Source organism: Anguilla anguilla, chromosome 18 (assembly GCF_013347855.1).
Source record: "Anguilla anguilla isolate fAngAng1 chromosome 18, fAngAng1.pri, whole genome shotgun sequence".
Classification (NCBI taxonomy): Eukaryota; Metazoa; Chordata; class Actinopteri; order Anguilliformes; family Anguillidae; genus Anguilla; species Anguilla anguilla.
Genome location: NC_049218.1, coordinates 1,191,287 through 1,215,312, shown reverse-complemented (window position 1 = coordinate 1,215,312; position 24,026 = coordinate 1,191,287). Strand labels below are relative to the sequence as shown.

The following is a 24,026-nucleotide window of genomic DNA, read 5'->3' as shown; positions in this document are numbered from 1 at the left end:
GACCATTGTATAAGACAAGCAAGTATGCATGTAGAAAGTGGAATTGCAACCAGCATTTCAAGAACTTAAATCCGACTTGGAAATTATTTTACATGCAATAAAAAAATATTTGGGGGAAGAATGTTATTTTTCAGATGACCCCTCAGACCCCTCTTTCTTTATTAATCCTGTGTGGCGTGCCACTAGCCGATTGTTTGCAGGATGTACAGTACATCGCAGCCCTGAAACAAAGACACACTGAGCCTTGCTTGGATATGCTAATCACAGACCCGATTCGACTGCCACTACTTTGCACTATTGTCTTCACAAACACTCAGCATTAAGCACAATGTAGCGCCCCCTCCTGGTCAGAGAGCAGGCAAGCAGTGTCAGTGCAGTCAGCTCAGTTTGGGGGGGGGGGTTGGTTCTGAGAGAATGGGGGTTGGAGTCTGTGTACAGTGGGCTGTAGGGGTTGTGGGGCTGGGGCTGAGTCTGCGGGACGGGGGGGGGACGGGGGGTGGGGGGATAATTCTCGGCTGAATCCAAAGGGATCTCATCAATCGCACTGGAAGATAATTCAGACGGGACTGGGAGCTGCATTTTTTTCCACCGAGGGAAGACTAGTCCGTGGAGGAGCCCAGAGGTGCTGAGAGAACAGTAGTCCAGGCCTCGTGCAGAGCACAGGTGAGCTGATTCATTCACAGTGTTATTACTGCGTTATGGTTACTGTAAGCTGTTCTTGTGCTATGGCAGAGAAACATTCCAGGAGCTGGTGCAGATTTGTGGAGGCAATAATGAACTGAGTTGTGAGCTGTTGTGAGATCCTGCCTGTAAGGAAATCCAAATTTGCGGTGTTTATTTTTTAAAGTGCACAGCCCCTGACCCGGAGACTGTGTGGTGGTGGCAAGGCTCAGAGCAGGAGCGTTTGGTCTCCAGCAGAAAGAGCCGTGTGGGTGCAGGCTTTGGTTCTAGCTCAGCTCTGCACTGACTGGTGTAGATAGCTTTTTTTAGTGCTGGCCTGTAAGTAAAGCCTTGTATCAGCGCTGGGGCTCTTCTCATATCAGAGCAGACACCCCCAGTTTCAGCGGCTTCCTCCCGGAGTCGTGTGCAGAGACAGCCGGTGGGACAGAAGCTCGCTCTGAAATATGGGGGTTAGAGAGGCTGAAGAGGACCGTAGATCAGCGGCTCTCAGCCCTGGTCCTGGCTGCTTCCTGTGTGAGCTGCTTTTCCTTCCAGCCAGAAATTAAACCCCATAATGGCAATAAGCAGTTAATTGCGACTAATTAGACGCTCTATGTCGACTGAAGGATGCTTTACCCTCTCAAGTCCACGTTGTGTCAGAAATAGCTTTGTGTTCCATGAAGAGCAAATGTCCCCTATTCACGTCCCAGGCATTCCGATCAATCCGATTCAGGTCAAAGGTCAAAGGTCAAAGGCAAGCTAAATGGAGCACGCCACACCTGTAACGTGGTCATAGGTTTAAGGAAAACTTGTAAATGACAAGATGTTTTCAGTGGTCTTAATTTGGCTCGAGATTGGCTCTAGCAGATGAAAATGAGCATACACAGGCTCCCCACCAGGGCCAAAGTTGGGAACAGCTGGTCTGGACTGCTGTGTCCGTAGCATGTACCTGTCCTTAAAAACAAGGCCGCCGCCTTTCCTCTAAACCAATGACAACCGGTTTTGAAAGTTAATGAGCGCCGCAAGGTGGGAAGAGAATGTTAACTAAGTGCAATGTTTGACTCGTACATAAAAAGACAATCCTTGCCCTAGACAAACAGTGGTCCCAGCAGTGGAGTACTGGCCATCTTACTTCTTTCCAGCCATATACTGGTGACAGATTCACTCTCTCTTTTTTTTTACCGCAAACAGGTCGATCTCTCTCTCTGTTGTTTCGAGCGCCAGGATGAAATTTGAAGACGTGCTCGCGGATTTGAACGGCTTCGGGAGGTATCAGGTTCTGATGATCACATTGCTGTTCATTCCCCGGGTTATTCTCCCCCTCCACTTCCTCCTCGTCAACTTCATGGCGGCCGTGCCGGATCACCGCTGCCACATCCGCGGTCTGGACGACGGGGACGCCTTCGCGAATCTGACCCTGGATCAGCGGCTGACCGTCAGCATTCCAACGCAGGAAGACGGGACTCTGAGCTCCTGTAGGATGTTCAGAGAGCCTCAGTTCCACCTGCTGCACAACTCTTCCAACGCTACTGAGATACCTGCAGTCCCATGTCTGTACGGATGGGTGTATGACAACAGCACTTTTGCATCAACTGTAGCAACGGAGGTAAATCTTTTTCCTTTCAATACATGAACTTTAAGACTATATATTTTGATGCTTAGATGTGTCCATTATGCAGACATAATATCGATATACAGAAATAAACCACAATAGAAGCCATAATCATTCGGTCATAATTCCAGTATGTGTGTATGCAGTAATGCTGTGGGTATGTGGGGTGCAGTAATGCTGTGGGTATGTGGGGTGCAGTAGTGCTGTGGGGTACAGTAATGCTGTGGGTATGTGGGGTGCAGTAGTGCTGTGGGTATGTGGGGTGCAGTAGTGCTGTGGGGTACAGTAATGCTGTGGGTATGTGTGTATGCAGTAATGCTGTGGGTATGTGGGGTGCAGTAGTGCTGTGGGTATGTGGGGTGCAGTAGTGCTGTGGGTATGTGGGGTGCAGTAATGCTGTGGGTATGTGGGGTACAGTAATGCTGTGGGGTGCAGTAATGCTGTGGGTATGTGGGGTACAGTAATGCTGTGGGGTGCAGTAATGCTGTGGGTATGTGGGGTACAGTAATGCTGTGGGGTGCAGTAATGCTGTGGGTATGTGGGGTACAGTAATGCTGTGGGTATGTGGGGTACAGTAGTGCTGTGGGTATGTGGGGTACAGTAATGCTGTGGGTATGTGGGGTGCAGTAATGCTGTGGGTATGCGGGGTGCAGTAATGCTGTGGGTATGTGGGGTACAGTAATGCTGTGGGTATGTGGGGTGCAGTAGTGCTGTGGGTATGTGGGGTGCAGTAGTGCTGTGGGTATGTGGGGTGCAGTAATGCTGTGGGTATGTGGGGTGCAGTAATGCTGTGGGTATGTGGGGTGCAGTAGTGCTGTGGGTATGTGGGGTGCAGTAATGCTGTGGGGTGCAGTAATGCTGTGGGGTGCTGTAGTGCTGTGGGTATGTGGGGTGCTGTAGTGCTGTGGGTATGTGGGGTGCAGTAGTGCTGTGGGGTGCAGTAATGCTGTGGGGTGCTGTAGTGCTGTGGGTATGTGGGGTGCAGTAGTGCTGTGGGTATGTGGGGTGCAGTAGTGCTGTGGGGTGCAGTAATGCTGTGGGGTGCTGTAGTGCTGTGGGTATGTGGGGTGCAGTAATGCTGTGGGTATGTGGGGTACAGTAATGCTGTGGGTATGTGGGGTACAGTAATGCTGTGGGTATGTGGGGTACAGTAATGCTGTGGGTATGTGGGGTGCAGTAGTGCTGTGGGGTGCAGTAATGCTCTGGGTATGTGGGGTGCAGTAATGCTGTGGGGTGCAGTAATGCTGTGGGTATGTGGGGTGCAGTAATGCTGTGGGTATGTGGGGTGCAGTAATGCTGTGGGTATGTGGGGTGCAGTAGTGCTGTGGGTATGTGGGGTCCAGTAATGTTTTGGGTTCTGCAGCTGCAGGTAACAGCCCAGGAGCTCACCTGTGTCTCCGCTCTCTCTAAAAGTGGGACCTGGTGTGTGACAGGAAGGGGATGAACAAAGCCATCGGCACCATCTTCTTCATCGGCGTGATGTGTGGAGCCGTGGCGTTCGGCACTCTCTCCGACAGGTAGGCCGTTCTTTCACACCTGCGTCACCTTCAGACCTTCAGGTGAGGAGCACACGTCTACTGGCTTTCACACCTGGGCCAAACGCACATGTGAAATACTTTCACCATTTACATTCAGGCATGCCGTGCAAACACTCCTGCAGGTCAGGCGGCAGTGTAGTACAATGGGTCTTGTAACCAAAAGGTCGCAGGTTCGATTCCCGGGTAGGACACTGCCGTCGTACCCTTGAGCAAGGTACTTCACCTGCATTGCTTCAGTATATATCCAGCTGTATAAATGGATGCAATGTAAATGCTATGGAAAAGTTGTGTAAGTCTCTCTGGATAAGAGCGTCTGCTAAATGCATGTATTGTAATGTGATGATCACTGGGGATTTTCAACCAAACTTGTTACTAGGGTGTTCATGGAGGGGGTTACAGGGACGGAACAGGAACTTCCTAAAACTCTGTGTCCCCATTGTGTCTCTTCTGGGCAGAGAAAAATCTCCCCTATGAATAAACAGGCATGACGAGGCAAGTTCATACAAGAAATAGGATTTATTTCTGTAGAAAGAGTTCGGTACCTACACACAGCAAGGTGGACAAGCTCAAACTGAAGAAAGCAGGGGCGGTCCCTGCTTATATAAGCAAAAAAGTGTTTTAAGCATAACATACATAATTCTGTGTCTGATTGGTACATGGTTAATACATAATCATAAATTAAGATTTAACAAGGTAAATGATTGGCTGGATCTAGTCATACAGCATGATTACTGAATGAGCACACGGTGACCTCTTAATCTTAAATCAGAAGAAATAGTTTGGTTTTTATCTATCAGTTGCTTTCAGAGTCCTGGGCAGCATGGTGTCATAGCTGGTTCCTCCCTGGCAGGATGGCAGGGGGAGGATAAGGAGAAAGGCCAAGCTCACCAGTTTGGACTCCTAGAAATGCATAAGAGACAGAGAGAAAGAAAACACACACGCAGGCACGCAATATTTCTTGTTGTCCTTGGAAGATTCGGTGCCTGGAGACGGAGGGGGCCTGCTGCAAGGCCTAGGAATTTAGTGTTGTACAGACTTCTAGTTCTGCTAGAGAAAACTCTCCTCTCTTCAGTCCCTCCTGTTGTTTGCTCAAGCCTTGACACGTTATATTAGTGATGACTTGAGGGGTCGACTCACCCCTGCCTCAGGTTTTCTCTTTGCGGAGATCTTACCCGTCATTGGAGAGTCACAACATACTCAGTTGTCAGCCTCCTTCTGCGATCTGCGGTTCAGATCACAATATCATCATCAGCCATAAGCCCTTGCGTTGCTTCTGGCCATTCCAGCGTAATGCTGGGGTCCGATCTGACGGCTGCTATTGGGGTAGCCTTACGAACACATTGGGTGAAGAGGTTCAAGGCACAACTTATAATGGGGCGTTGGATTTTTAGTCCAGAGGGAAGATCACACTCTACTGGCCACCAGTTCAATGTTTGCTTTTTGTTCATTCAGTCACTTTTGAGGACATTTTTCTTTTTGCCTGCAACTTTAAGGTTTTATCTATAACTACGCTTTGAAAAAACACATTTGTCCTTTCACCCACCCAGAGACCCCCCACCCCCCAGTCTGTCAGCTGGGTAAACACTCATAGGAGTGAGGAGGTGGAACCTGAGGGCTTGAGCCAACATGATCACAGGAGGGTGGATTGTGAGAGAAATAAACCCAGTGACATAACTGCTGTGGATGATAGACACAGTCACATTCACAGTCTTTGAGTAAGTCTGGGGAAGTCTTCTCCTTCTGACAGGGGAGAAAGAGCATAAAACCTTTACATTACTATTTTCTTATTTATTTGAAATAACTAGTGTGCTTTCCTCTGACCAGTATAAATCTTAAAAGGTTCGTTCAGAGCAGAAAATTCGCTCTAAAATGCTACAATGGCCTTTTTACTGTTGGCTTTTAACAAAGCTTGGTATGAAATTCCAAATCACACAGGTTCTCTCTGCATTCCCTTCAATGACACATACTAAAATGGATTATACAGCTGTAAAATGCTATATAATCAATCAATCAAACTTCATTTATATAGCACCTTTCATACAAGTGCAGTGTGCTTTCCATACAATGCAAATGTGATTGACAAGAAAGAATGTACTACAAAATTTTTTTTTAAAGTAAAACAAAACAATGGAGACTAGTGCACACCAAAATGTAAGCTTTTTAGATAATAATAAAATAAAACAAATAAAAATTTAAATCGCTGTACCCATGCAATCACACTGCATCCGTTGCTCGGGTGGATATAAATCTGTCCGTGTGAAATCGCGCTTCTTCACTGCTGCGTGGCACGTGTCGGTTGTACGATGCCTGTACGTTAATTGCACTGGATTACATAGTTTCGTAGCCCACAGCGTACACCAGACGCCCTGCTCAGACCAGAGAGGCTCAGACAGCTCGCAAGCAACATAGCAGACACAGCCAGGAGGTGGCATTTCAGTCCAGTGAGAAAAGTAACGCAACATTTCTCTTGTTGAAAAGAATGGTCTTACCATCAGAAACTATGTGCTCACAGATGCTTGCCCTGTGTAATAATAATCAAAATGTAAGCGTTAATTTTGGGACGTTTTCATGCACTGTGTTCCAAAAACTTGAAATAAAAAGTAAAAAATTAAATTAAAAAATGCAGTAATGTGTATTGCAAGTAAACAACCGGTCTGCATTTATACAACTGTGAGACTAAAATACCCCTTCCTCTGCCCCGTCAGGTTCCCCTCCTCTCCGTTTTTTTGCACCCCTCACTGGTCCAGGCCAGTCACATGGTACTTAAATATTCAGCCAATGGGAAACGAGCAAACATAACAATATTATTGAATATCTTAAGAGCAATAATTAAATTAAATTATTTTTAAGGGTAGTAGGTGTAATCATTAACACAGTCGTGGTGCAGCAGACATTTCTCAAATTTAGTTAATCTTTTTAAATGCGATTTATTATTTTGTTATTTTTTTATTCGTTTATTATTTTCCCTGATTGTGTTCTTCGACTGAATGCAATGTTTTTGTACCATTTCTGTGTCACTGTGAGTTTGAGGAAAACTATTTCACACTGTTAAGTAAGCATGCACAATCAAAACAATCATCTGTGTTTTTCCCTGTTTGCAGATTTGGCCGGAAGACCATGCTGCTCGTGTCTTATCTGTTATCGATCTCCTTTGGGCTCGCGAGCGCTTTTTCAAAGTCCTACTTGATGTTTGGCATCATGAGATTTTTCACTGGATTTGGCCTCACGGGGATAAGCATCATCTCAATTGTCCTCAGTGAGTGCTTTCCACTTACCAGCATTACGCTGTCTGAGAATAGTGCTTATATTGAACTGCATGTGGCATTACAGCTCAAAGTTAGACACACAACTTATCTGGGGCTTCATGATCCGTCTCTACCAGTGATGCCCCATCCGTGTTCTTTACTTCCCTGTATAAATTACATGTCTCACAGTAATTCTCCCTGTCCTTGGACTTATTCTCTATATTCTCCTATATTATGAAGCAATGGCTGAAATATAACTGGGGTTAGAGTTTGATTTATATATATATATATATATATATATATATATTACTGTTTTATTCTTCTGCTGCTTTTCCTCAGGCATCGAGTGGGTGGAAAAAGAGAACAGGGCCTTTATCGGAGTTTTGGGCAGCATGTCATGGACTTTGGGCAACATGATGTTGGCGGGCTTCGCGTATTTTGTGAATGAATGGAGACTGCTGATCATCGCAGTCACTGCCCCTCTGGGACTGGCGATCATCACCTGGTGGTAAGAAATACAGCATCACGCGCCCGCTCGTTAGAGAGCAGCACGGGTGGCGGTCCAGGGGCTAGGGAAGTGGGCTCGAGCAGCGGAGGTTTGATTCCTGTTGCTTCTTTGAGCAGCGTACTTAACCTGGTTAACATCAGTGAATACCCAGCTGAGTAAAATTAATTATGACAACTCTGTGTAAGCTGTGTCACCTGAGTAAAGGCATCTGCCAGTTCTGGAAACTCGAAACGTGGCTGCAACGTGCATTTTTATTAAATTAAACGGGTTCATGCTTACTGAAGCGCGGTCGTGCTGGCAACGTCGTGCATGTGTCTTGAACCCACAACCGTCCTGTTACCATTACAGCTCTAAACAGGAGCGAGAGAATATTAATGTACTGAGTATGTGTTCTGAGGGATAGCCAGGGACAGTTTTGGACCGCTCACTGCTAAGTCACAACGGTCAGTTAAACTTCAAACAGTGAACCAAATTTCTCAGTTACAGTGACTTATATTCATACTCTATATCCGGTGCGCATCAGTGTGTTAATGACTGTGTTCTGTACAGGTGGATTCCAGAGTCAGCCAGGTGGCTGATAGCCAATGGGAAGGTGGAGACGGCCCACAAATACTTGATGAAATGTGCTGCTTTTAATAATAAAAAGGAGGCTGCGTCTAAAATCAAGTTACAGGTGAGTCACACGCTCTTCTTCTGTTTTCAAAATAAATTAAATCATAAAATAAAAACGAGCCCAAAACCATTGGCTGGCTTCTGTCTTTCGCAGACTCTGTCCAATGTTGTGACAGTCAATGACAAAAACAAGAGGTACACCTATCTGGACCTGGTGAAAACTCCGAACATGAGGAAGCGTGTTGCTGTCACTGGTGTCCTGTGGTGAGTGTCTCAGCTCAAATCATTTTCACTGCTCTTCTTCACCCGTTGGTTGTGTCACATGACCTTCCCTCACCTTTGTGAACAGGTACGGCGTCGCCTCCACGTATTACGGGATCAGCCTGGACATCACCAGCTTCGGTCTGAACATGTATCTCACCCACTTCATCTACGGGGCGATCGAGGTCCCCGCCAAAGTGCTCGTCTACTTCAGCCTGAACACGATTGGCCGAAGGAAGACACAAGTGGGCACACTGATTCTGACGGGGGTGTGCATCGCCATCAACATCATCACTCCCAAAGGTGGGGTCTCAACTACTCCAGTATCACAAGAACACGAGCAGTCCTACTGAAGCATTTTCCACTGAAGAGCCTGTGCTACCTCTGTGTTTTTACATTGCATTTGATAAACCACAAAGTAAAGATGTATACATTGTACAGTGGCAAGGATAACCCCCTTTTTTATCCATTTATATGTGTATTGTGTTCATGCATCCACAGCCATCCACATCTACGAACGCACGGTTTGGAGAGCATGTCCGTGGGCGTTAGTGTTTGGCACAGACCTTCCAGTCGTGTGATTTCCTCCTGTTTTGTCTGTTTTGCTCAGACATGTGGTACTTCCGCACCATCGTGGCTGTGCTGGGGAAAGGGCTGTCTGAGGCCTCCTTCACGTCCGTTTTCCTGTACACGTCTGAGCTCTACCCCACCGTCGTCAGGCAAGAACCCCCGTAGAAACAAACAAACAAACAAACAAACGAATGACTATACGTATGACATTATGAAATCTAAACACTTCAGTGGGTATTATTTAACAATGTTGAATCTGCTGCATAAGAAGCAGCTTTGGGATTTGCTGTTGTGACATTTAAGAGATAAAGTTGTGAGGTGATTATCTACCGTTAGACTGAATAATTACTGGTGAAATTTGCATTGTAAGTCGGTTTGGCTTAAATAATTTGCTAAATAACTAAATTGTGACATCGTAATTCCCTTTGAACTTAAGTTCTATGGCTCCTTGAACCAAGGGTTACTGCAGGTAACACACCGTAAATACGATACATTTTTCAGCTGATCACCCAGCGCTTGACTGGCCTATAATTCAGCATCTATAGTCTTTTTAAGACACTGACTTTATTTGAAACCATTTCAAAGGGATTCATTTGAATGGGTGCTTTAATTGACATCAGCCATAACCCTGGATACCAGCATCAGTCAGTGTCCCTTCAAGAAAGCGGACCTTGAAGACAGAAATGCAATAGCACAGTCCTCCATTGTGTTTAAGAACAAAAACAGTCTTTAAAAGCAAAAAAGTTGACTGGTATAGGGAAAAATCAACAGGAAGGTTCAAGGAAAGCAATCTCAGCCTGTTGTTTAATTAACATTTTTGACCACTGTACTTCTCATATAGGGTTTAGACATCCACTAGGCATGTAAAGAAAACAATTACATTCCATTACAGATCAAAGATCGCACATGTGAGCCGTTTACCAGAAAGTGTAAATAATGTATATTTGTTATGAAATGCTGCTCGAGTCATATTACGCAGACTTTTAAAAGAGCTGAAATTATTGTTCATCCAGACAAAATGGCCTGGGGTACAGCAGCTTCACGGCTCGCCTGGGCGTGTCCATTGCTCCTCTGATCATGCTATTGGACGATGTGTGGAAGCTCCTCCCACAAGTCATTCTTTGCTTAGTCGCCATTTCCACTGGGCTGCTGGCCTCGCTGCTGCCGGAAACTCACAACGAGCTCCTGCCAGAGACCATAGAGGACGTCGAACAAACCAGGTACAGCCAAAAGGAGTTGTGTGTGTGTGTGCATATGTGAGCATATGTGTGTGTGTGTGTGTGTGCGCGCGTGCGTGTGTGCGTGTGTGTGCACGCGTGTGTGTGTGCGTGTATGCGTGAGTGTGTGCGTGAGTGTGTGCGTGAGTGTGAGTGTGAGTGTGAGTGTGAGTGCCAGTGCGTGTGTATATTAAATGCCCATATTACCACAAAACCAATGGCACCAAACTGTCAGTAATCGGGACAAACTGGTCACCCAAGACCATGGGAACTCACCCGTATAGTCTCCACTAAGTCAGACTAAGTTTCTGCACGTGTTATGCTTTTGTAAAGTATTCTGATTGGTGATGAAGCAATGGCTTTATTCCAGGAAAAGGTCAGTGCATCCACCCACCCAAGAAAAGAATGACTCTCCTCTGAAACCATTAACCAGCGAAGCCACTGAAAATGGCGTCTAACGTTACCGGAGGTCTCCTGTGACAGCTTCCAATTCGTTTTCCGAACACCGGGTGACCTGGAAAAACAAGTGAAATGCCAAAAGGACACACGTGAGGCGCCAAACAGTTGAATTTATGCTTTTTTTGCTTCATTTAACTGAAGGATCCTCACATCTTTCTACCTTGGCATGTTCCAGCTGTTTTCGAACAAGTGAAAACAATGGTATGTCTACGTCACATGAAACATTATGCATGCTTTATGCATGTCCCATGCTCTTTAATCACACGATGGTTGCACAGGCTTAAATTGGTTCTTCACAAAGTGAGGACAAAGTACATTGTAGTTAGACCAAAGAATGACCAAAGAAATGTGTTTGTGCATGATTTACATTTCAGGAAGCCTTCTGTATTCTTTAATTATTTACAGTAAAATCATGTTATTTTCTGTAAATCATGCTGTGAAGGTCTCTTTCACAACCTCCTGCTTTGTTACGTGATGGTAGCTCATTTTACCAGTCACACTTCCTGTGGCCCAGATGTCCAATAGTCAGAGTATGTGGGGGGAGAGCCATAGGGAAAAAATTTTTTCAAACAGCCTGCTCTTCAACGGGTTAATGTATATATCTGGCACTGTATTTTGCGTGAAACTGAAATGGTCTGCTCATTAAGGTTGGGTAACACTAAAATGCAATGTGTCAGCGGAAAAATTCCCTGAACGTTCTTTTCCTGAATGGAAATGATTGATTTCCAAACCATGCCTTAAAAGTTGCTTTAGGCTTGCTCCTGTGGGGGTTTAGGCCAGGGTTGTCTGTGAAGCGTATTGTGACAATTGCTGTGAAATACGCTATGTAAATAAAATTTGATTGATTGATTAAAGTTTGGTACTCTGTTACTCTCTGGTACAGTATTTCAAGGGAAACTGAAATGGCCTGCTTATGAAGGTTTGGTTAAACTAAAATGCTTTGAAACTTGTGAACTGAAGGACAATTCAGTTTCCCTTCAAATACAGTACCAGGGAGTACCAGATACATACTTTTCCCCTTTGAAGAGTAGGTCCGAGTCAGTGTTCTAGAATTCCATTGCTTTCAATTGCCAGTTGTGATTGTTACATCAGCATTAGAATGTTCAGTGAAGAACATTCTAATCACATATTTGTGATCTCACACCTTACCGGGTTAATTACTTTGATTGGTTAGTATCACGCAGGAGCCTGTTCCTTGGTAACAAAGCTCAGACTAGAGCAGTTACATATGCAGTGGAAAGAATGGACATTAAAATGACATTTAAACGTTTGAAATGTATGTATTAAGATGTATTAAGGTATGAAGAGTTCAATAGAGATGGGACCGATGTGAATGTACATATATATATTCAAGATATATAAGCAAATAATACACAGCAGTACAACCTGGAGCAATATTATGCTGTGCTTGGAATGCTCCACAAATTGTATACATTTTCTTTCATAGATAAAAACAAATTGATGTGGACTTGTGAAAGTTTGCTTGAATAAAACAACAGTAGAAATGCAGACTGATCTTCGTGCTTGTGTCTCTTCTGCTCAATCTCACCTACAGAATCACTGCCGAGCATATGCTGTGAGACCATTTGACCTAAAGAAAGACGCATTCGGTGCTGGTATAGGGCTTGGCATATCTGCTGGATTACTTAAATAATGTTCCCATTACAGGAGAGTCACATATATTGCATTATTAGCTATAATTATGCTTTTTGTTGAAAAGCCTTTGTACAAGCGGGATGATGACCGAGAGGCTGCACAGGAAGTTGGGAATCTGAGTTCCTGTGAGATGTTCATTTCAATCTAATATCTAATCTATATAAAAGATATAGATTTTCAGCATAGGGAATACAGTAGGCTACATATGAAAGCTTCTTAATACCTACACATCTACTTCCCTTAATTATGGGACAGTGGCCTAAGTCCCATAATTCTTTAGTTTTTAAATAAACTTTGGTGTGCTTATTTATTTTAACCTGATACAGGATATTTAATGTTTTGAATATCCTGTGTCAAGCTTAAGGTTCAGGAGCTCTAGAATGGGCAGTTATCACATTAGAAATAGCCTAATCTGTAGGACTTAGTGAGTGTAGATTTAGGGTAGTGGTAAGGTAAATAAGGTATTTTAGGTAAATTTATGGTATTAGTACATTTTTCCCACCCCTGGTTCCTGGCTTTATTGGCAGTAATGGTGTTACTGTTTGCCGTTATGATTGTTTTATGTTTTTCATATCTGTCCATTATATCCGTCCGTATTAGTCTTTTTTCCTTCATTCATATTAAAGATTATTATGATATAAAATCAAACAAACAATAACAATCTTCAGGAATGTAACATTGTTCAGAGAAGGAATTGATTATGAAACTTAACTCTGATTATTAAAAGTAAACTGATTATTAAACTACAAGGTAATAGGTAATGTCACAAAATGTGTGTGCATGTGTGTATGAGAGAGAGAATGGCAAATTCATCCATGTCAGTTATCTTATTTCTTTTACTTTTGTCTTTTTTTATGTAACTTTTTTACTGTGTCTTCCAGCTGGCATCGTTTGCATGTGATCTTTTAGACTCAGGGCGCGTTGCACATTGGACTTACGTGTATTTGGTTTGTCAGGTTGGTCATTTGTCATTTTTGGCTTGATTTGGGTTGTCCATGTTGTCTTCGTTTAATTATAAGCTTTTGACTGAACTCTGAAGTTTGAACTTTTTGGCTAGTAGAAAATGTAACACCCACCCCAGGAGAAAGAAGAACTACTAAAGAGGCTCAATGACATCGTCCTACTTTGTCTAGTTCTGTCCCTGCTTTGAGTAATCCGAGATTTAAAATGAAGTTTGAAGATATTCTCGTAGGAATAAATGGTTTTGGAAAATTTCAGATGATGATTATTCTCCTTCAGAGTGTGTCTCGGATTACTTTGCCGTGTAACTTCCTCCTGAATAACTTCATGGCAGCCGTGCCGGATCACCGCTGCCACATCCGCGGTCTGGACGACGGGGACGCCTTCGCGAATCTGACCCTGGATCAGCGGCTGACCGTCAGCATTCCAACGCAGGAAGACGGGACTCTGAGCTCCTGTAGGATGTTCAGAGAGCCTCAGTTCCACCTGCTGCACAACTCTTCCAACGCTACTGAGATACCTGCAGTCTCATGTCTGTACGGATGGGTGTATGACAACACCACTTTTTCAACAACTTTAGCAACAGAGGTAAACCTCATTCAGTCTTCCAAGTGCCAATATTCAATAGGACTTTAAAGTGTGTGTGTGTGTGTGTGTGTGTGTGTGTGTATGCGTGTGTGTATCTGTGTTGAAGGGCCTATGTCTGGCTGGAGATTGACATTAGTTCACGAGTATATGAATGGTTGTTTGATGACAGACTCCAAAGGTTGGTAGGAGAACGTACGTTGGGAAAAAAAACTAGATAATCATTCTGCAGAATTAATCATATCTTATAAAGCATAGTCATAAAGTATATCAATAAAGCATATAGTATCTTAGAGAGGGTGTCGATTCACACAAATAGATGGCTGGAATCCCCGTCCCGCAAGGCGTATATATCTTTCACTCATGTTAACATTCAGCACAGGCTGTTACATTCCACTGAAACCCACATAAGGTTTGTTTGGTTAAACTTCTCACTGCCGTGAGAGAGCTTGGCCAGAACCCCTCCAGGATCCCTCTATCTAGACTACTGCAAAAGTGATTATTTTAAATACAGTTATTTTTGAAAGCTTCCAGGAACCGAAGCCTCAAACATCTTAATTATGTATGTGATGTGGCAACGTTGTGCAGTTAAACATTTTGAGTTTTGACTGTTGCCAAAGCACTCTAATCCGTCCCCTCAGATAATGCCATTGGAAATGAACGCACCTCTTTGTATCTCAGTGTAGGACTGAATGTGGACGAAGGCAGAACTGCTGCAGAAGAAGATCTTCTCCCCCTGATTACGACTTCTTCTTCGCTCCCGCCCAACACACGCACAGATTTGGTTGTTATCAGACGTTTGCAGAATGAATGAATGAATGAATGGCAGGTTGATCCAGGTACTGATGCCTGAAAGAGAGCTTGTGAATCAGTGAGGTGACCTCAGTGCAGACGTTCTCACCTTAGTTAACCTTATTTAATGAATGACCCGGGCAATTGGGAGAGAATTTTATACTGGCCTGGGTGGGGGGGGTAGGACAGAAGGGTGAGGGGGGGTGGAAGGAACCCATGACAGCGATAAGTTTGGGGGTTGGCTGGGGGGGCGGGGGGGGGGGGACGTGGTTTGGTTGCCTGCAGGTACAATCATTACAAAATGAAAACATGAAGGGTAATGGGATAATGGTGATGATGATGATGGTGATGATGGTGGTGGGGATGAACAAGATAACTGATCATTTTTTTTGTCTTTACTTCTTCTCTGTTCATTGATTGCATTCGTCCTGCTGCAGTACTGCAGGCTCTGTGGTTAGGCTGTGAGATTATTGACATTTATATGTATTTGTTTCTGAAAGTGGGACCTGGTGTGTGACAGGAAGGGGATGAACAAAGCCACGGCCACCATCTTCTTCATCGGCGTGATGAGCGGGGCGGCGGTGTTCGGCACTCTCAGCGACAGGTAAACGTCCACGCGACGGGATCGTATACTAAACACGAGGCTTACATGAACTCCGTGAAAAGCCAAAGCGGTGAAGCAGTTTTCTTCCTCGCTGCAATCCGGCTTGAGCTGAGCCTTGAACAGACAAAATGGTGCTCAAAATGGCGCCCTCCTTCAAGTGCGTTAGCTACGTGCACAATTTTATTTCAGTGGGTAATGATCACTTTTTTTCCCCAGTGATTTTTCATTTTATAGCAGGTCCAAATATAAACTGTTGAAAACACAAGATGATTGTATGCTCTTTCAGTGTGATGTTTTTTTATTCTTCTGTAGGTTTGGCCGGAAGACTATGCTATTGGTAGCATACCTGTCATCAATAACCTTTGGACTGGCCAGTGCTGTCTCAACATCTTATGTGATGTTTGTAATTATGAGATTTTTTACTGGATTTTTGCTGACGGGAATAAGCATAATTTCCTACGTTCTGAGTAAGCATAACAAGTTTCTGTTGTTTTTCTAGAGAGTTTACTTTTCATTAATTTCCACGGTGGTGGAAATGGTCTGATTTGGTGTGGGTTAAACTGAGAGCAGTTCCCTGCAGCATACCGGTGTAAAACATTCCTGCAATTTGTCAGTTATGCTGTCAGTATAATTAGGTGGCTTTGTTAAAAATACTCTGGACTTTGATATGACCAGTGTGTTCTGTAACCCAGTCAGCTACAGTATTGTTCTGAGAGGACAAAATGTAAACGCACAAAACGTTTGGCCCGAATTTAAGAAGATTACCCCTTAAGTAAAAACCCATCAACAAAAAAATCCGGTAATTCCCTTCATGTTATGGAAAAATATGTATCAGCCAAACTTGAAGACCTCCTGTCAGCTGCTTGTTTATTTACACTATATGCTGTACCACAGAGCTATTCTACTGCCAGGCCAGGGGCCAGATGGGGTCCGCCATATATGTCTTCACCTTGTGATCACTGAGGATAAAAAAATATGTTGTTCAGACGCATGGAAAATTGTCACTGTCGAGGTTGTCATCTGCACAGTTTCACTAGTAATCTCACTTGCAAGCCAATATGAAGCACCGCCTTTGTTTAAATTCTCCCAGGTGTGGAGTGGTTTGACGTCAAGCACAGGACCTTTGGTGGCATCATGGTGAGCTTGGATTGGTCTGTAGGAAACATGATGCTCTCCGGAATCGCGTATTCTGTGAATAACTGGAGATGGCTCGTGGTTGCGACCACTTCACCACTGATTTTGTCCGTTATTATTTGGTGGTGAGTAACAAGCAGCAATATACAATGTAAAACAGAATGGTGTGAAATGGTCTACTTGTCAATTAATGTGTGCCAGATTCAACAAGTTATATATTATGTGAAAAGCAAACCTTTCTGTTTACTGCGGGCTACCCCCCTGTGTCCGCCTGGGTTTCCTCCAGGTACTCTGGTTTCCTCCCACAGTCCAAAGACATGCATGGCCATAACTGGATTGGTAAGGCTACTTGGAGACTCTAAATTGCCCATAGGTGTGAGTATGTGAGTTTACTGCGATAGATTGGTGTCCTGTCCAGGGTGTATTGCTGCCTCTTGCTCAGTGCATGCTGGGATAGGCTCCAGCACCCTCTGTGACCCTGCCCAGAAATAAGTGGATATGGATAGTGGCTGGATGAGTATCTTTAAAATGTCAAAGTTTTCAAAGATGGCACTAAAACATGGAGTAAGTAACAACCAGTTTACATCTGAGTTTTAGAACTGGGCTGTTATTCCATGTTTCCTTGGTAATTTATAATAAATAAAATGTTAAGTATTTGATATTACAGGTGGCTCCCAGAGTCTGCAAGATGGCTGATGGCCAACGGGCAGGTTGAGAAAGCTCACATGTACTTGGAGAAGTGTGCCAAGATGAATGACAGGATGGAGTTCATGGCAGCACTTAAGCCAGAGGTAATAGGCTGTTTTATTTTTTTACAGTATGACTACTGTACATGTATTTTACAGGGGCGACTTAGCTCAGGAGGTAAGACCGATTGTCTGGCAGTCGGAGGGTTGCCGGAGGGTTGCCGGTTCAAAACCCCGCCCTGGGCGTGTCGAAGTGTCCTTGAGCAAGACACCTAACCCCTAACTGCTCTGGCGAATGAGAGGCATCAATTGTAAAGCACTTTGGATAAAAGCGCTATATAAATGCAGTCCATTTACCATTTACAATATAGCATTCAAAGAGAATGCATGTGCTCCTTTCACCAAGCGCGTTAGGTCAAGTGTGTCAAACTCCAGGGCTCATTGTCTCCATGTAATCAGTCATAATGCTGGCTGCAGGTGTTTTCCCTTTAAGATGTATGTCACAGGCAAGGATGAAGTAATACAGTTGGATACTGATTGTCTTTTGAACTCTTGAACTGAAAAATGATTTTTCCTGAATTGTCACGTGATGTCCCACTCTTACTTCACCCGCAGAGTCTTTCTAATGTGGAGATGCTCGAGAACAGGGGGAAAAACTACACCTACCTTGACCTGGTGAGAACCCCAAACATGAGGAAAGTGGCTATATGCACTGGGATAGTGTGGTAAGTGCGTCTGAGAAAACAGGTGGGGTTGGGGGTGGGGGGATTCCAGTTTAGGGGAATGCTAAGTATCTGTAGTGACTCCATGTACAGCGTGCCTGAATATGCAGAACATATGGATAATTTAACGTATGAATAATTCTGAAGTGGTGGCACAGTATCGCATATCATTTTAGAATGTTACAAATAATATGCGTACACCGTGAAAAGAAAAGCGAATGACAGCTAAGTTTTGTCTTAATGGTTATTTAGACAAAACTGTGTTTCATCAGTTGATTCTGGCTTTAATGTGACATTATTTAACAAGATGGTTTTGGCACGCTCCAGTCCCCAGGGTATTATTTTGCCATGTTATATAAATATACACAGTGTGTATGTAGATGTGGGTGTGTAACACTGTGTAAATTGCTTCCACAAATTGGTGTCAAATGACGGTTTGATAATCTTAACTTTTTTTGTTGCTATAGGTTTGGAGTTGCCTTCACCTATTATGGAATAAGTCTGAACGTCACAGGATTTGGTCTGAACGTCTACCTGACCCAGTTCCTCTACGCTGCTATCGAGATTCCCAGCAAGTTAATGGTCTACTGCAGCCTGAATGCGATCGGCAGGAGGCCGACTCAATCTGCAACACTGCTGCTGACAGGACTCTGCATGGCAGTGAACTTATTTACTCCTGCCTGTATGCATCTTTCATGTATCTGCAAGTGTATCACCCCCATTTTTATTTGTTTTTTTTTCTCAAGATCACATTCAAATTATTCTTTTCTTTTTAAGTATTTATTATATGCCCCCTTTGCAATTTACATTTATATTAGCTTACAATGTACATTTACTGCTATTGTCCTCTTTCACCAAGCAAATGGAGATTGCTCATAAAATTAATTTACCAATATAAAAAAGCAAACCAAAAACAAGCACATCAGTGGTTTTGTTCCAGGCGTAGATCTGGTTTAATACGCTGATTTGACCTTGTGCTGATTTGACCTTGTGCTGATTTGACCATGTGCTATCACTCTGCTCCTCAGATTTGTGGATTTTTCGTACCGTATTCGCCATCCTTGGCAAAACCTTTTCAGAGACTTCTTTTACCACCGTCTTCCTGTATACTACTGAACTCTACCCCACTGTAGTCAGGTAAGTGAACGAGGAAAGTCACAAATGTTCTTCTTCATTACCATATGACTGGATGAAATGCAAAGTGTGCGGTTTCTTTTTGCTATCTGATCTGAGGCGACCGGTTTACCTGTGAGCCACAGCTGAGGGGGACACACTTGCTGTTGTTTATGACAGCAGTGACCCCGACCGTGACCTTGGGGAGCGGGGGGCGTGGGCTGCAGTGACCCCGCCCGTGACCTTGGGGAGGCGCGGGCGTGGGCTGCAGTGACCCCGACCGTGACCTTGGGGAGGCGCGGGCGTGGGCTGCAGTGACCCCGCCCGTGACCTTGGGCAGCCGCGGGCGTGGGCTGCAGTGACCCCGACCGTGACCTTGGGGAGGCGCGGGCGTGGGCTGCAGTGACCCCGACCGTGACCTTGGGGAGCCGCGGGCGTGGGCTGCAGTGACCCCGACCGTGACCTTGGGCAGCCGCGGGCGTGGGCTGCAGTGACCCCGACCGTGACCTTGGGGAGCCGCGGGCGTGGGCTGCAGTGACCCCGCCCGTGACCTTGGGGAGGCGCGGGCGTGGGCTGCAGTGACCCCGACCGTGACCTTGGGCAGCCGCGGGCGTGGGCTGCAGTGACCCCGACCGTGACCTTGGGGAGCCGCGGGCGTGGGCTGCAGTGACCCCGCCCGTGACCTTGGGGAGGCGCGGGCGTGGGCTGCAGTGACCCCGACCGTGACCTTGGGGAGCCGCGGGCGTGGGCTGCAGTGACCCCGCCCGTGACCTTGGGGAGCCGCGGGCGTGGGCTGCAGTGACCCCGACCGTGACCTTGGGCAGCCGCGGGCGTGGGCTGCAGTGTCCTGTGTCTCTCGCTGCTTAACTGGCCGGTTAGAGCAGCTGAGGGCCGCAGCGTCTGCAGGTGTTTCTGGTTTTCCTTCAGTCACACAGACTGTTAAGGCCCTGAGCACTTAGGGGTTGTGGATTCCAAAAGCCCAGAAACACTGCAGCCGTTTAGGGCTGTGCACTTGCATACTATTGAGTATACTATTTGTATATGACTTACATATGACCAGTATACTCGGTGGTTGGCAAGTGCACTGATTTGAACCCTAAAGTGAATTCTGGGCCCCTGTGTCCTTTAAACCCGATCTGGCAGTTGGGTCTAGTGATGCTGCTGGTTCTTCTCATGATGATCGTTTGATCGATTGATTGATTGGTGTTTCTGATTGGCTGCAGACCCCGCTCGCCTGATGCACCAGCTATAAATCAGGTCTTACACAATCGGTCATGTTTCTTGCGCAGTCAGTCATGCTTCTTGCGCAGTCGGTCATGTTTCTTACGCAGTCGGGCATGTTTCTTGCGCAGTCGGTCATGTTTCTTGAGCAGTCGGTCATGTTTCTTACGCAGTCGGTCATGTTTCTTGCGCAGTCGGTCATGTTTCTTGCGCAGTCGGTCATGTTTCTTACGCAGTCGGTCATGTTTCTTGCGCAGTCGGTCATGTTTCTTGCGCAGTCGGTCATGCTTCTTACGCAGTCGGTCATGCTTCTTATGCAGTCGGTTGTGCTTCTTATGCAGTCGGTTGTGCTTCTTGCTCTCTCTCGCTCAGACAAAATGGCGTGGGCTACACCTCTTTCGTGGCTCGCCTGGGCGTGTCCATCGCGCCGCTGATCGCGCTGCTGGACGACGTGTGGCGGCCGCTGCCCGAGGTCATGTTCTGCGCGGCGGCCGTCTGCTCCGGCCTGGTGGCGTGTCTGCTCCCCGAGACCACCAACGCGCGGCTGCCGGAGACCATAGAGGACATCGAGCTGCCGCGGAGCGGTAAGACCAGGACCAGCCCCTGCTGCTCTACATTACATTACATTAGAATGAAATATACAGAGTGGTTCTACTACAGGTCTATGGACCACATGCATATAGCAGTTTATTAATACTGTAAATCTACATATTGACACAGTACATGAGTCAACCAACACTTCACAGTTAAATGCAGATGTTTAGATCCATCTTCACAAACACAAGAAATTAAGAAAACGGACTTGCAAAATTGTGGTTGTGAATTTTTTTTTTTTTTTAAACCACTAATAACTAAAACATGTAGGGCCTTGAAAGGGTATTTTGTTGTAATTAAATTTGCCCTTTCTTTTAAAGGCTGTCAGACTATCAAGCCAGAGAGGAGTGATGCAACACTGAAGCCTCTGACTGGTGGGGATGAGAGAGAATGCTGACAGCGTACCGTGTGCACCTGGTTACCATGGAGCCCAGCCATTCGGGGGGGGGGGGGGGGGGGGGGGGGGGGGCGCGTGAACCATTCATCTGTGTTTTAAAGACCTCGGTGCTTATTCCTGGGCAGCCTCGCAGAGGGTTACACCTGTCCCAGCATGCAGTGGGCAAGAGGCAGGAACCCACCCAATTCACTGCAGGGCCCACACAACATTCACTCACACTTATACCTACAGGCAATTTTGGCTTTGTTCGAATCAAGGCACTTGCCTACTATCGAGTATATGCGTAGTATACAACTCGTACACCACCTGTATACTCAATAGTAGGCAAGTGTGCTGACTTGGGCATGGCCATAGAGTCTCCACGTAGCCTCCTGCATGTCTGTGGACTGTGGCAAGAACATGTAAACTCCACACAGAAAGGCTCTCGGTCAGGCCTCAGGCTCGGGACCTTCTTGTTGTGAGGCGACAGGGCTACTCACTGTACCACCCTGCCGCCCACACGGTCCATTCTAAACGCATGGCACACACTCTGAGCTTTGAATCTCCTGTGTATGTCCTGCTATCTGTATGCTAGTTAGCATTCAAGGACAGATTCACCTCATTTTGCTGAGTGCACACATTGTTATTTGTGTTTATTAAGATATAGTAATATATACAGGGAGTTGTTCCTTGCCACTGTTGCCTTAGGCTTGCTCCTGTGGGGGTTTAGGCTAGGGCTGTCTGTAAAGCGTATTGTGACAACTGTTGTAAAATACGCTATATAAATAAAATTTGATTGATTTGATTGATTGATGCCAAATGTTACAATACGTGTTTTGTTTTTCTCACAGAGAACAGGCACGGTAAAATGCAGAAATGGCTGTGTACACTGTCTGGATAAATTAAAAATATGAACATATTGACATGCTGACTTTCTCAATTGACAGATATTATCTATGTATAGGATTGATTTAGAAATCATGAATGGTAAGTTTATGAATGAGTATGAATAGCACCATAGATGTACTTTTCATATTAGACATGAAACTCATCTGTGTCGTTGGGAGCCTTTTTGTTTTTGGATTACTTTTGTCAAAACAACTGCATAAACAATCAAATATTGCAGTGAATGTAACCCATTCATTTGACCCACATCAGTGTTTCTTGCTATAGGAGTAAAAAATATTTCACTTGCTCCCTGGTACCCAATCAACACCTTTCCCCAACCAGCAGAGGGCAGCAGTGAGTCCCATTCTCTGCCTGTGAACCTCTGACCAGGAATACTTGTTCTGATCCTGCATATACAGGATTCTATCCTGCTCACCCCGGAGTGAAAGAGTCTTAACTATTACATTGGACAACTGCTAATATCTTTAGATCTTTCTCATCAGGACCATATTAATTTATTTGGAAAACCTGCTGACAAATCCTATAACCATTTTTAATTTCATATCTTCTCATAAGCAGAATTAAGTATATGGTGTGCTTATTTATATATCTCTCATGACTTAATTTATTAAAGAATAAACGTGTTAATGATAAATCTTATAACTTTTTTTTATTTCAGGTATGCAAAAATTGAGCCAGGTTACGGAGTGTGTAATTCTTTACAAATGCCACCCCATAGTATTGCTATTACAAGCAAAACAACCCCGAAACACTCCAAAACCAGAGTAGCCTACAGCAGTAACCAATTTCCTTCCAGATGTATAATTCCAATATTATAAATCATTGTAAATCCAGACACTATGATTTAGAAACCCTCTATTTACATTTAGAGATAAACATGTTTTTTTTTGCCAGGAGACAGGAAGTGGAAGTGGAAGCCTGCTACTGCATGATACTAAATGATCAAAGATAGCAGAATGTAATTAAAGAGAGAAAGGAAAAATAATTAATAAGATAAACTAAGAATGAGCTGTTTTGAATCAGAAAAACAAATAAACCTGTAGTAACACTCTGATTTCCGTTGATTAAACCGCTTATATTTGACATCTAAGCTTAAAATCTGTGACTCTATACATACAGTATGCTCTCTACACATTGTGCTTTTTCAAATAAGCAGGTCTTGGTCTCACTCTCACTTGACATATATCTGAAAATAACCGACTGCTTGTTTTATCCAGCAATAATTACAATATATTGGGAAGCAATTGTGAATATATGTTATGTGTCTGTTTATTCAGGGCTATTTTATTCAGGGCTAATTATTACAGCATATATTTTTCAATATATTGTGATATATATTTGGTGTACAGGTGTGATGGACAAGTGGTTTTTGAACTGGACTAGGCACCAGAAACCAAATGTGGGAGAGCTTTACTCTTCACAGCCTAGCAAGGTGTTGAGTTTTAACTCCATCCGTAAACTTTACGCCTTTTGAATGACTAATATATTAGACAGCCAAGTTAGCCGCACTTAGCACTGACCTATGTGCAGATAACTTCATTAAAGCAATCTTTTATAGTTCAACGCAGGCCAATTCCTGATTTACTGTTGTTATGACACCTCTAACATACTCCCTGCATAAACCTAATCGTCAATGTACTGCAAACCTTGTGAATGAACAGCCTAGTTTAAGTGGCAGCAAAGGTTTTGGTTAACAATAAGCCATTCATAAATCAGAAACGTAAAGGCAGTTCCATTTTTATGAAAATTTATCTTTGTGATGTTTGAATTTTTTATGTAAGAATTCAAAATTGTGAGATATAAACTTTTATAAATTTCAAAAAACCCCAAAAAAGTTTTAATGGCTTCACATGGCCGTGAATATTTGGCTATTTTGAGTTTTGGGGCAGACCTAAATGTCTTCTTTAGTTATCTCATTTTCAAAGTTAATTTCCTTGCCCCGATGATTTTCACGCTGCTGTAGTTTGTCACCATGTGTAAGTGTTTCATAAG

The 24,026-nt window shown here is 44.5% G+C and overlaps 2 protein-coding genes across 3 annotated transcripts; both read left to right on the top strand.

Annotated features, from left to right (window-relative positions):
• Positions 1-508: 508 nt before the first annotated feature.
• Positions 509-12,193, top strand: LOC118217929 (solute carrier family 22 member 7-like). Of its 2 annotated transcripts, XM_035400161.1 has the most exons (11): positions 509-663; positions 1,852-2,266; positions 3,686-3,789; positions 6,912-7,066; positions 7,395-7,563; positions 8,113-8,236; positions 8,330-8,439; positions 8,525-8,739; positions 9,047-9,155; positions 10,020-10,226; positions 10,594-12,193. In XM_035400161.1, the coding sequence occupies exons 2-11, from the start codon at positions 1,886-1,888 to the stop codon at positions 10,679-10,681; spliced, it is 1,662 nt and encodes a 553-aa protein (XP_035256052.1). In that variant the 5' UTR covers positions 509-663; positions 1,852-1,885; the 3' UTR covers positions 10,682-12,193. The 2 variants fall into 2 exon arrangements, with proteins under 2 accessions (XP_035256052.1, XP_035256053.1); XM_035400162.1 differs by lacking the exon at positions 509-663 and having other exon boundaries at positions 1,169-2,266.
• Positions 12,194-13,379: 1,186 nt separating this feature from the next.
• LOC118217930 (solute carrier family 22 member 7-like) lies at positions 13,380-21,930 on the top strand. Its single transcript, XM_035400163.1, has 10 exons — positions 13,380-13,886; positions 15,176-15,279; positions 15,592-15,746; positions 16,370-16,538; positions 17,081-17,204; positions 17,715-17,824; positions 18,289-18,503; positions 18,850-18,958; positions 20,528-20,739; positions 21,070-21,930. The coding sequence occupies exons 1-10, from the start codon at positions 13,506-13,508 to the stop codon at positions 21,144-21,146; spliced, it is 1,656 nt and encodes a 551-aa protein (XP_035256054.1). The 5' UTR covers positions 13,380-13,505; the 3' UTR covers positions 21,147-21,930.
• Positions 21,931-24,026: the final 2,096 nt, after the last annotated feature.

Bases quoted from the DNA above. Each gene is read 5' to 3' on its own strand.
- LOC118217929 (XM_035400161.1), top strand. From the start codon at position 1,886: ATGAAATTTGAAGACGTGCTCGCGGATTTGAACGGCTTCGGGAGGTAT. The intron at 8,237-8,329 runs GTGAGTCACACG...TGTCTTTCGCAG, and splicing joins CGTCTAAAATCAAGTTACAG to ACTCTGTCCAATGTTGTGAC. The intron at 9,156-10,019 runs GCAAGAACCCCC...TTGTTCATCCAG, and splicing joins CTCTACCCCACCGTCGTCAG to ACAAAATGGCCTGGGGTACA.
- LOC118217930 (XM_035400163.1), top strand. From the start codon at position 13,506: ATGAAGTTTGAAGATATTCTCGTAGGAATAAATGGTTTTGGAAAATTT. The intron at 13,887-15,175 runs GTAAACCTCATT...TGTTTCTGAAAG, and splicing joins CAACAACTTTAGCAACAGAG to TGGGACCTGGTGTGTGACAG. The intron at 17,825-18,288 runs GTAAGTGCGTCT...TTGTTGCTATAG, and splicing joins ATATGCACTGGGATAGTGTG to GTTTGGAGTTGCCTTCACCT.